Source organism: Manihot esculenta, chromosome 8 (genome assembly GCF_001659605.2).
Source record: "Manihot esculenta cultivar AM560-2 chromosome 8, M.esculenta_v8, whole genome shotgun sequence".
Lineage (NCBI taxonomy): Eukaryota > Viridiplantae > Streptophyta > Magnoliopsida > Malpighiales > Euphorbiaceae > Manihot > Manihot esculenta.
Window position 1 is genome coordinate 26,333,223 of NC_035168.2, and position 13,008 is coordinate 26,346,230.

At 35.6% G+C, this 13,008-nt stretch overlaps 1 protein-coding gene across 10 annotated transcripts; it reads left to right on the forward strand.

Moving 5' to 3' along the window:
- The first annotated feature begins 231 nt into the window (after nucleotides 1-231).
- On the forward strand, nucleotides 232-12,331 carry LOC110619967 (ultraviolet-B receptor UVR8). Of its 10 annotated transcripts, none has more exons than XM_043959227.1 (12): nucleotides 232-615; nucleotides 1,116-1,219; nucleotides 1,311-1,395; nucleotides 2,980-3,111; nucleotides 3,206-3,439; nucleotides 3,630-3,875; nucleotides 4,099-4,142; nucleotides 5,931-6,113; nucleotides 6,480-6,570; nucleotides 6,659-6,702; nucleotides 6,785-6,923; nucleotides 12,313-12,331. In XM_043959227.1, exons 1-11 carry the CDS (start codon nucleotides 399-401, stop codon nucleotides 6,905-6,907), a joined length of 1,503 nt encoding a protein of 500 aa, XP_043815162.1. In that variant the 5' UTR covers nucleotides 232-398; the 3' UTR covers nucleotides 6,908-6,923; nucleotides 12,313-12,331. The 10 variants fall into 10 exon arrangements, with proteins under 10 accessions (XP_043815162.1, XP_043815161.1, XP_043815167.1 ...); XM_043959226.1 differs by lacking the exon at nucleotides 12,313-12,331 and adding an exon at nucleotides 7,113-7,684; XM_043959232.1 differs by lacking the exon at nucleotides 12,313-12,331 and adding an exon at nucleotides 7,113-7,684 and having other exon boundaries at nucleotides 6,840-6,923.
- The last annotated feature ends 677 nt before the right edge of the window (nucleotides 12,332-13,008 follow it).

A 13,008-nucleotide genomic window follows, 5' to 3' on the forward strand; every position in this document is an offset into this window, starting at 1 on the left:
ATTAAATAAGAAAAATAAAACAAATAGCAAATGGCCCCCACGTGTTAAGCAGCAAGAGCGCTTGAAAGTTGACAGGAGGATTGGGAAGGCTTCATCTTCCAGAAAGTTCTAACGAACTCTTGGCGTGAAAGGAACAATCCAGAGACGCGGTCATGATAATGCCACGTTTAGAAAATATTACGTGGCATCCAACGTGGCATACGCTAAATCCTTGTAAATGATACGCACCAGATTAAAATAATCAGAATTTTGATAATCCAAAAAAGGTTCTCTCTCAAAATTTACACAACGGTTCCGTTTTGGTGCTTAACCAGCAGGCTGTTCTTTGATCGTAGCACGCTCTGTGATTTCCATTTTGGTGAGGAAATTTTTCCTTTTTTGGAAATTTGTTTGTCTGGATGGCGAGTAATGGGGACGAAAGAGAGGAAGATGTGAAAATGGAAGAATGTAAAGAGACGGCGGTGTATATGTGGGGTTATCTTCCCGGAGTTTCGCCGGAGAAGTCGCCGATATTCTCTCCGGTTCAAGTGCCGTTTCCGGCCTCATCGATTCACGGCGGTGATTCATGGAAGGATGTCTGCGGTGGTGGCTGTGGATTTGCTATGGCCATTTCAGGTTGATTATCTGTGCTTTGACGATTCTTTTAATTTTTCCAATATTTCTGAATTGACTTGCAAAACTTGTTCTCGTATATTTGGATCCGTGAAGTTCTGATTTGAGGTTCTTTATGTACGAGCGCGTTTGGCTGTGTGTTTCTTCTTCTTCTTCTTCTTCTTCTATGGTTCTAGAACGTTCTTTTTTTGTTTGCTTGCATTCTTTCTAGATAAAGCATAGTAAAGCGTGCTAAATATTTTTGAGTTGTATGATTATCGGTACCTTATTTCCTAGATCTCACAAATGTTTTATTTTGTTATGCTCTGCCTGCCTTATCTCTTGATTTGTATTTAGTTCTAGTAAATCTTTCTGTCGAAGATTATGCTTAATTGAATGATTAGAGTCTCCAGAATTTCATACTCAAGTTTGTCAATGTATTCGCTAAAACAATTATTCAAGTCTATACTTAATTAAAGGTGGAAAATAGTTATCAGAATTGTTCTTAATTTGTTACGGTTTAGTTGCTTATGTCCTCGAGAACGTGGAATTAGGATCTGGAAAGCTCATAACTTGGGGTTCAACGGAGGATGAAGGTCAGAGCTATACAACTTCTGGGAAGCATGGGGTAATGCAGTGACTTCTGGTTAGTGAATTCTTATGCTGCAATTTTCTGTTGGAATTGATTTTGCCTCTGTTTGTGCCAATACATTGTTAAGGAGATTCCAGAGCCTTTTCCTCTTCCCCATGAAGCTTCAGTAGTGAAGGTAGCGGCTGGCTGGGCACATTGTGTATCAGTTACAGGTATTCTATTTTATTTTGGTTTACGGTTACTTATTACTCGTTTATTTAAGGGGAGTGAGGAAAAAAAGCTGCATAATGGCTATGTTAATGTAACTTGCTTTCCGTTATACATTAATGTAATTTTCTACCTTAATTGCCTATTTAATTTGGCATATGATAGGCAGTAGTGAATCCTGGAGCTCATTTTCTTGAAAATGTCAACTTATGCTGATTTTGCGTCAAGGCGCATTACTTTACAAGGAACTTCTTGTGCTAATTAAATTGTCTTCCCGTTTGACACTTGTTTAAGGAAATAATAAATTAACCAGGTCAATTAGGAATTTAGGAGTGCTCAGTGAATAGCTCTTAAAACAGGTGTGGTAAAAGCTTGTTTTTATAATAAGCCTAATTGAAACAAGTAGGAACAAAAATTGAGCTAGTGGAAAGGATTTAAACTATCAAAATTATTTCTTTTAGAATAGTAGAAATTTGTGTTTAAGTTGAAAGTTATGCTATGAGTAAAATGAATCATTAAACCACAGTACATAGTACCAATGGGCTTTTAGACTACCAAGGCTGTGAAGTCTGGAGTTTGAGTTCTAGTTAGAGCCAGTTGTACCAAGAAAAAAGGGGAATGCATGATATAGCCTTTGGAATAGGCAGGTGGACAGGAATTAAAAGAAAGAAAATTTAAAGATGATATGAGACTATGTAGCCCTCCTTTCATTTGCAAATGTGAAATCATACAATCTTTGTGGATGGACAAGCTTGTTCTTGAGTTTACTGGAGTTCAGAAAATATTATATTTGTTTTAAAATGTTAAAAAATCTTCTATACGAGTAATTCAGAAATTATTAAATTCTTATTCAAGGAAATAATGTTTTACAGTAATTACAAATTAATGGCCCCTTTTGCAATTTAATCAGTTTAAACAAATTAATGTGCTTAGTGAATAGCTCTTAAATAGGTCTGTTATAAGTTTGCTTTTATAAACTTAATTGAAACTAGTTGGAAAAATAAAATTTGAGCTTATCAAGGGACCAATTTTAATCTATCAAGATTGGTCCTTTTAAAACAGTAGAAATTTGTCTTTAGGTCTCACAGCACAATGGAATGACATATGAATGAATGAATCATTAAACTACAAGGTACAGCTTTGGACTGTGTAGTTGGACAACGATAAAAAGCAAGGGGAAAAAAAGATTTGAAGGTGAGAAAAGACTATGTAGGCCCTCCATTAATTTGCAAATTTGAAATCATATGGTCTTTGTTGGTGGACCAACTTGTACTTGGGTTTACTGGATTTTAAAAATTTTTATATTTGTTTAGTGTAAAATATTGTATACGAGTAACTAAAAAATCATTAATTTTCTATGAGCCTTCTGCTTAATTACATTTTTGCACTAAAAGTTTATAAGTATATGAAAAAGAATGAGGAGTAGGCTCAGGTTAAGCTCAAGCTTGCATAAAGCTAAGCAATTGAAGCCTACACACCTTAATGATTGATACAGCTCGACTCATTTGCACCTAAAGTGGCCAAAGTGGGTTTCTATTTCTAATTCCATTAACAAAAGCTCAATAAGCTCATCACTAGTCAATATGCAGTGACAGGGGAAGTGTACACGTGGGGATGGAAAGAGTGTGTTCCCTCTGTAAAAAGCATCCGTGAGTCGGCTGCTGCAGGAAGTTTTCAGAAGGATAATAATGGGAAACAAAGTGCACTGCCAACAGAACAAGGTATTCACATTTTAAACCTTTGCGTTTCTTAGCAAACAAAAGCATAAACCCTTCTAGATTTTTCAATTAATGTTACAATGGTCAAATCCTTCAGCGAGTCCAAGATCCCAAGGATCAAGTTCAAATGGTGGGGCAGTTTCTCAATCTGACAAAAAGGCTGGAGAGGAAGTTAATAAAAAGAGAAAAGTATCAGCAGTGAAAGAAGAGTTTGAAAATTTATCATCTGGAGATGACTTCTTCACAGTGTCTCCTTCTCTTGTAACTCTGGGTCCTGGAGTAAGGATCACCAATGTTGCTGCTGGTGGGCGCCACACTTTGGCACTGTCAGGTAAACCAACTGCTTCTTGGGTCACTAGATTGTGCACCCTTGCAAATTTCAGGTGTAGACTCCTCTTTTTGGTCACACAATGTAGTTTTGTAGGTTATATGAAGTATGAAGTAGGTTGTTTGAAGTTCGAAGCTATGGAAGATTTTTGATGTAAAGCAAGACACTTGATGCATCATGTTTTTAACTGAAGTTTCAGATATGGGACAGGTGTGGGGTTGGGGCTATGGCGGCGAAGGACAGCTAGGTTTGGGATCTCGGATAAAAATGGTTTCTTCTCCTCATCTTATTCCTTGCTTTGATACATCAACTGCGGGGAAAGACTGGTCCTTGATAGTCCCTCAAGGGAGCTTGAATTCATCAGCACAAGCTTCTAAATTTCCAGGAAGTTATGTGAAGGAAATAGCTTGTGGAGGTCGTCATAGTGCAGTAGTAACAGGTCAGCATTTAGACCCTGGTATTTTATTTCTTGTAATGCTGAAACAATTTTTTTAGAGCTTCCTACCTTTCAATTACCTTGCATTTATCATCTAGTTGCTTATGCAAGTTGATCTTGTATAGCATCTTGGAGGAATTCTTAATTCTGCAAATAGTGTAATTGTCGGTTAGCAATTTCCATATGGTCACCGTCATATTAGTTTCCTCATTTGATCGCATTGTAGATGCTGGAGCACTATTCACGTTTGGATGGGGACTCTATGGACAGGTGAGCTATATACATGCTGTCACATATTACAGGAACAATAACAAGAATAATAAGTGAGAATTGGAGGGGAAAATAAGAGGGAAATAACAAATGGAGTAACAGAATGGGAAGGCAGTTTCTGCTGTGTAAAGAGAGGGAAAAGAGTCTGTACGGGGCATTCTACATGATCAATAAAATCTCTCTCCTCTCTCTCTCTCTCTCTCTCACTCTCTCCCCTCCCTTCTCTCAAATTTTCTCTCATCCCAATCTAAATTCTCATCTCTTCTAATTCGTCTCTGCCAAGGGTAACCTATGGCAATTTGGTATTAGAGCCCTGTTTCAAGAGGGCGGTCGTATTCCTCAAGTAGCAAGATGACGCGATCCACAGTTGCACAGCAAAATTTTGATTCAGCCAGGATGTTTGAGCTGGAAGATCAAGTTAGGGCTCTACAGGAAGATTTCAGGAGAAATAAGGAAGAACTGAAGTAGAAGCTCGAAGAAGAGTGCAAGAAAAATAAAGAGTTCAGCCCGAAAATTGAAGATTCCGTGAATCTGATACTAGGAGAAATGTGAGCCTAAGGAAGAATAAGAATGTTGAATCCTACATCAGTTTGGATAGATGTAATGTGCCTCTTATAAGAGAGTCAGAGACTCCTTTCCCTTGAGGTATTTCTTGGGTGAGTTAGGCTTGATTTGAATTTAACATGGTTTTAGAGCCTCTCTATCGATGTTGAGAATCCTGTATATGTGTCATGCTCCAGTGTAGTTCTGAGCGGTGTTGTTCTGAGCATGAGAGATGTGTTAGATCCTACATCCATTTGGGATAGAGGTAATGTGGCCTTATAAGGATTTTAGATATTCCTTCTCGTGAGCTAGTTTTTGGGTGAGCTAGATTTGATCCAAATTTAATAAAGGAGATCAGAGGAGGTAATGAAGGAGGTAACTCCTCAGCATCATTAGAGGGAAAAAGGTATTTTGGAGACCCCGAGGAGTGAAGATTGACTCTAATAACCCACTGCCAGAGAATTTTGGAATCAATGGCACTGGATCTAATGAGGTGGAAGGTATATTCAAGATTCTCCCTAAGATCAAGTAACCTTTGAAGGGAAGGAGCCGAGGGCTTGGATCAGGAAATGCATTAGATACTTCGAAATTTATGGAGTAAGGGATGATCAGAAGGTCAATATTGCTAGCTTCTTTTTAATGGATAAGGCAGATTCTTGGTTCCACAATTGGATCAAGAGTGGGAATAGATATGAGTGGGAGGATTTCGAAAGATATTTATATATAAAATTTGGGGAAGAAGGATTGGCGGATGTAGTGGTGAAGATGATGAAAATGAGATAAGAAGGAAATGTGGAAGAATATCATAGTAAGTCTAAAGATATACGGTGAGGCTAGAAAGATTTATGCCGAATCTAGGAAAAGATTACTTCTTATCAAGTTTCATAGGGGTTTTAAAGGATGAGATAAGACCGATGGTGAGGATGATGGAACCTTCAAGCTTGCCTCAAGCATTCCAAATATCCAAATTACAAGAGTGATTGTTCTACTGTAGCAGAAGGAGCACCGGATTTTATCAGCCCAACCTGAGAAACTGCCTTCCTATTCTGTCACAATTCTGTTGCCCCATTTGTTATTTTCCTCTTATTTTTCCCTTCAATTCTCACTTATTATTCTTCTTATTCTTCATGTGATACTTGACACATGGCTAGTGAGCTTATTTCATTTCTTTTTTTTGCGTTTTTAAAAATTCTGAAGACTGATAATTGTAGAATATTTCTATTCCATGTCATCCTCATGATCCAGTGTGGCCAAGGAAGCACAAATGATCAGCTGAGGCCTACTTGTATACCTACTTTATCGTCAATTCAAGTAGAAAGTGTTGCTGCTGGACTATGGCATACTGTTTGTATAACTGCCAACAGACGTGTATATGCCTTCGGTGGGAATCAGTTTGGACAACTGGGAAATGGAGCCGACCAGGATGAGGTACATAACAAACTGACATTCTTTTTGTGGGGATATGAAACTGTTGATCACCTGACTGCCTCATGTTGATCAAATAAAATTTTAGATGACCCAATTATAGAATAAAGTAAAAAGCATGAGAAAACCTCTCTCCATTTCTTAGCAAACTGTTCAAATGCTTTGTGTTTTTCTCATTTACTAATATTTGAAGGATGGAATCTGTCATATTTTGTAATAAATTTGCATGATAAAGATGCCTTGAGCTCATTTATCTGCACATGGATTTTACTAATGGCTGCTATTACTGTTCGCTTCTTACATTTGGATTAAAGGAGTACCTGATGGATGTAAATTAACCAACGGTTTTATTGGGTGTCTTAACTCCAGACTCGGCCGACACTCTTGGATGCTCCAAGTTTGGAAAGTAAGCGTGCAAAAATGGTATCTTGTGGGGCTCGACATAGTGCAATTCTGACAGGTAAATTACTTGAACATATTAGTTATTAAAAAATAATTATTTGACATAATCCAAGTTCTTTTGTTCTGCTCTCTGTTTGTGAATGTAGAGGACGGACAGGTGTATAGTTGGGGATGGAACAAATACGGTCAGGTAAGAATGACCCTTAAATCCTTCGTACCAAAATATTTTTGCCCAAATAACGTGATTTTACTTATGTTTTGTTGGCATCCAGCTTGGCTTGGGTGATTCAATTGACCGCAACATTCCTTCTCGTGTTCCCATTGAAGGTTGTCAGCCCAAAAATGTTGAATGTGGTTGGTGGCATACCTTACTGCTAGCTGAAACAACCGTTTGAATCATATTCGTTGAAGGTAATGATAGTTTTACGAGGAGAGCCGTCTTTTTCCGTACATCGACGTGCGTGTCTCATCTATGATGTATATACTTTAGAGCTAGTCAACCTTAACAATTTCACTGCAGACCAGAGTTCTTGGTTTCTTACACTAATAATCCCTTGTGATGATACAATAGTGATCTTTAGATTGCAAACCCTCTTGTAGTTTCTCTCTCTTCTACTCGGAATGGATGATGCATCAAATCTTGCGCGAGATGGTATTTCTTTTCCACTGCAAAAGCTGCATCAAAAGGCCAGAAACATTCGAGCCTGTGGAATCCCTTGGAGGCCTGCTGAAAATGTTAGATGTCTTGGCAATCTAATCAATTACAATAAAAGTAACTGTCTTGATGAAGACGTCCTTGCCCATTTGTTTGATCGGCTTTCTGGTACACCCTGCAGGATGCTCAACACGAAGCCACGTCCCTTTTGGGCGATTTCTAAGGAGACATTGCTCATTACAAAGCATCTGCGATAAGCGTGGCTTAAGATATTCCCACAAAACAACCATAAAAACAAAAATAAGAAATAATCACAACATGGGCTGTAAAGGAAGTTGTCTTTGCTTTGCAAAATGACATGCATCACAGACATTATTACTACTAGAGAAGAGTAGGATATATATCCGAACAAGATGGAGTTTGGAATTGTATGGGGGACCGAGTCTGAAGTGCCATTTGTCGAAGGCGTTGGTAATAGCAAGAACTCTGTGAGAGGCCGGAGTTACCATTCTGTAAAGGCCATTTCTGATATCAGCCGAGTACTCGTCTTCATGGAGTTGAGTCCTATATGAAACAAGCATGAGTCTAAGAACGTTAGCAACAATTAGCACGAAGTTGTGAGTTTAGTACTGACGAGATTGAAAGCAAATTCTGAGATAAAAAGGACATCATCAAGTAATAATTCTTCTATTTTCTGCAATTTTAGCAGCAAGTTCTGAATCATTGGGAAGGGTAAAAGTATAGGTGAAATGTGATGGTAAGAATTGAAACAATTGAGTGAATGAGTTTATTGTTTGTTGCTATCGTATCCGTTATCTAGAGACTAGGATTTGAGAAAGAGAACAAGGTCAAGGTCTTACCCGTTGGTGAATCTTGTTAGTAATTAGGTGTGGTAACAGGCACAGAGGAATCCGTGTAAGAGCCATTAAGAAGAGCTAATTGATCTGGAGCGAGTAAGATTGAGATGATTATCATGCCCCTGAGAATTATCAACAGCAGGTACATTATTAACAGCAGTGTTAAATCCCCTTGGTTTATAATTAGGAGGATATCTATCCTTGTAACACAATTGCGTTTCTATGTCTACCACGATATGTATAATACCGAGTATCTCCAAATGATCCAGCAGTATGTTTTCCATTTGAAGGTCTAAATTGCTGCACGTGAGCAGATCTGGGATTCTCCTGCCAAATCACTGGGGAAAAAGCCTTGTTAATGGAAGGGGAAGGATCTAATGCCATGATCAGTGATTTCACATTTGCAAATCGTTCATTGAGGCTTTTAATGGATCACATAATCGTGTTCCATGTACTGCTTCACTTTATTCAAAGCACTGTAAGGGCAAGCAACTAAGAAGACAGAGGCCATAGTCTGAAGTTTTAACAATTTATCCCGAAGAGTTTTTAATTCAGTAAGTGATTGGTAGCCGACCTTTTAACTTGCTTATCTGAAATCCTCAAAATTTTGCCTTGAAAAAATCTCTCCTCCAAATCTTTCTAAATATTAGTAGCCTTATCAATTCGTAAGACAATATGTGTGATGGAAGGTGAAAGAGAAGCAAACTATCCGGGAAAGCACCATAGTATATTGCAATGCTCCCAAGTAGACTACAGAGGATTATTAGTAGAAAGCGCCTTTAAAGTGCCATAAAAAAATTTCAGCTTATTCTTTGACAGTAAAACCATCCTTATTACCTTTCCTATAAGTGGTAATTAGTGGGTGAGAAATAAGAATCAGTGTTGGAGTTTCATTTGGATGCAAGAAATATGAATCCGTATAGGTAGTTCGAATAGTAATGGCTATGGTTGCTGTAGAAAATTCACAGGCAGGAATGAGGAAGAAAAAAAAAATTGCTCTGAGAGCGTGATGAAATTTTAGAGAAAAGAAGCTTTTATTCTCATTAAATTCAGCTGAGTGCTTACTGTACATAATATGTACAATAAACAGAACATGAGCTTTGCATGAGTTAGTTATAGGTATAATATGCGTAAAAAGTAAAACCAATTCAACTAAGCTTGGCGCCACTATTTTTAGCAGCTCCACGTGGTTTAACAACAAGATCGTCCACAAGTATAGGGCACATGTGGAAGTCATTTTGAAATTCTTAAGCACATCTCGTTCCGCTTTGACAATTCTCCTTGTTGTCGTAATAGTTTCAATTCTAGCTACCATCATGTCGATAAAGCATTTTCAAGTTTGAATCACTCATCCTTGTTGCCTTTAGATAGCAAGTTTATTTATAATATGGCTGCATTAATTTTCAATATAATTTTAGTCCTACGAACAACAATTTCTGAATGTGGGATTTTTTTATGGTTATAAATAGCTGTGCTTGTTTATAGTTTTAGATTTGAGGATGACAGTGAAATGAGAGCTAAAAATCTTATTTCAGTGAGAGTTTTTTGCCGCTTTGATGGATCTTATATAGTAACCCTAATCATATTCTTGCAATTATCTTGTTAAGATTAATGAAAAGTTTACTTAAGAGTGTCTTTTTCTATTCTAAATGATCTGCTCAATTTTTTTAAAAGTGGTGTCAATAGTAGAAGGTCAGGGATTAGATGAGGGTGTGTAGCTTGAAACTAAAAAGTTATTCTCAGGGCTTTAAGAATAATTTATATGATATATTGTAATATTAATTATATATTTAGAAAAAATTTATTAAGGAGATTCATATTTAAATAGAACATTATGACTTTTTAACCTATTCTAGGAAATTTCTTAATATAATTCTTATTACAATTATTCATATATTAACCACAACGATCCAATGCTGTTTGAAGGGGAAAGGTTTATGGAGCACTATTGGCAGAAGCAATGTTACACCATCAACTAATGACAAGTAGACTAGAAAATAGAAAATCAAAGCCAGGAAAGATTGTATATGTTCTGAATAACAATAGAGGACGATTTTATTCTATTACATTAAAGATGCTAAAGCACCAGTGAAGTATAGGAATTTCTAGCAATACTATTCACATGAAGAAACGAGATAACGTGGCAATGATTTGAGAATAAACTTAGGTCTGACTTATAGACTAATATGATAATTAGTCAGTACTATGAGGTATGTTTTAACTAAACTTTCAACCTTTAATCTGAAAAATAAGATTATTAATTAAAAAAAAAAGAGATTTACAATTTAGTTTCTGGGTATTGCAATTATTAACAAGTCAGTCCCTGTATTTTTAAAAACATATTAAAACGTCCTTATGTTTTCTTTCCGTCAACGAAATAGTCCTTCCATCCTCTTTTCCGTTAAAATTAGATAAAGGAGGAGAGAGAATTTTTAAAATCCAATTTTACCCTCAAATAAAATCCCTTATTTAGTCCTTGGATATTGTTATTATTAATAAGTTAGTCCCTACATTTTCAAAAATTTATTAAAACATTTTTATCTTTTTTCATATCTATTAAAACGTCCTTATCGTTTCTTTCCGTTAATCAAATAGTCCTTATCTTTTCTCATATACATTAAAACGTCCTTATCGTTTCTTTCCGTCAATGAAATCGTCCATCCTCATCGTTTCTTTCCGTCAACGAAATCGTCCATCCCTATATTTTCATAAATCTATTAAAACGTCCTTATCTTTTTTCATACCTATTAAAACGTTCTTATCGTTTCTTTTTGTCAACGAAATAGTCTCTATCTTTTCTTACATCTATTAAAATGTCCTTATCGTTTCTTTCCGTCAACGAAATAGTCACTCCTCCTCCTCCTCCTCCTCCTCCTCAAAAAGGAAGAAGATAATGATGATGATGAAGGAGAAGAAGAAGAAGAAAAAGAAGATGATGAAGGAGCAGAAGAAGGAAAAGAAGAAGAAGGAGAAGAAGAAGCAAAAGCAGAAGCAGAAGAAGCAGAAGAAGAAGCAAAAGAAGCAGAAGCAGAAGAAGAAGCAGAAGAAAGAGGAAGAATTGATGAAGAAGAAAAGGAAGGAGGAGGAGGGGGTAATTTGGTCTTTTACTATATTTTTAACGGCAAAAATAAATGGAATGACTATTTCGTTGACGGAAAGAAAATTTAAGGACGTTTTAATAGGTTTCTAAAAATACAGGAACTGACTTGTTAATAATGGCAATACCCAGAGACTAAATTGTAAATCTCCCAAAAAAAAGAAGAATTATGATTTATAGCCTAAAGACTACTAGCACGAGATAGTTTAGAGAATCCCTTGGCCAATCAAAAGACTTCGAACAAGCAAATGTTTGGAGTTATGACTAAATATAGAAGGAAGTTTCTTTTGAAAAAGAAAGAAAAAAGAAACAAACAAAAAGAATGACAAATATTATTGTGGCAAGAAAAGCTAATTGTTGCTGCATCAATCTCAAATGGAGGTAAAATGCATGCCTTGATTCCAATAAAGGAAGAGTTAGATTTGTATCAACAATAGAAGAAGCTAGGATAAAGTAACTTTTATAAACGTGTGTGATAAAGTGGTAATTTATAAAAATGATTGGCTCATTAATTCTGAGTATACCAATCATATGATTGGAGGTACTAAGCAAGCTTCCAGATATGATGAAAGTATAGAGAAAGTTGAGTAAAAGACGACTTGAAGATTGATGTGATAATGTAATGTTGTGAGAGGTGAGTCGAGATTTGTGACTTCATGTTTATTTACATTTACATTGTCAGGATTTCATAAAGACATATTAGTTTGTATGTATAGTTCTGGAATGTTCTTATAATTAGAGCCATTCTTTGTATTCGGATAAGATTCTTGGGTTTGGTATTTGACAAATGAGGCCAATAGCATTTGATATGTTTCATTTTATAAGTTTCCAGTTAAAATGCTTAATTTCTTATGGCGGAATGAATATAATTTCTCCAAGTCTCATTTATTTCATAGAAGTATAGATATGTTAGCGGCTGAGTATAGGTTATTTTTAATTTGGATATGGGAGCAACTGTGTCATTTTAGGAACTGGATATGCAAAAATCATCTAAGATTACCAACATTAGTGTTATTGTGTGGAGCATTTGGTTAAGTTAGAATCAACTAATTTGAAAGCAAAGGCATTTCTCTGCACAAGCAACGTAAAATGCAACATTGATGCTGCTCTATCTCATTTTGAGTAACAATTGAATTGATTCTGGTTTTGTCTCGAGGGGCTGTTCATGATCGTTTTATTATATTGGCTTAGGTACTCATCCCAGTCTTTATTCTCCGAAGGTGCTATATTTACTTGGTCTGTGATGTGCTCTACGTTGATTGCTTTAGTCTGGACATTTTAATGTACTGCTTCAGATGGATGCTCAAGAAGATACGACTGGCTCTTAAGGCATCTCCAGGATAATTCAGAGGTAGGCATTTCTTGCATCGTTATTGTCTTTCCCTTTAATAGAACTTTAAATTAAATGATTAGCTAGGGCTTCTTGCTTATATGCGTAGGTGGTAATGGAAAATTTTGATCCAACTCCGACTTATTTTTTAAGTAAGCTAAATTTGAATTTAATTTTTAGATTTATTTAATAAATAAATTAAATTTATCTCAATAATATTTAATTTATTAATATTCGTGACTCGATTTGATTTTAAATTTATAAGTAAACTTACGAGTGAGTAGTTTTATAAATAGATTTATTGATTAAACTTTTAAAAATAGTTATTGTGTAAACTCGTAATTAGACTTTATTTATAAACTTCTTAAATAGGTTAAAAATTAAATCATTTGTATTTATCTAAATATTTGTATTAATTTTATATTTTAATATTAATTATGATTTTTTTTACTGTAATATTATTTAAAATTATAGTATAATCATTAGAAAATACAATTGTTTATAATTTGATTTTAGATCTCTTAAAACATTAAGTTAATTCTACGACTATATAAGGA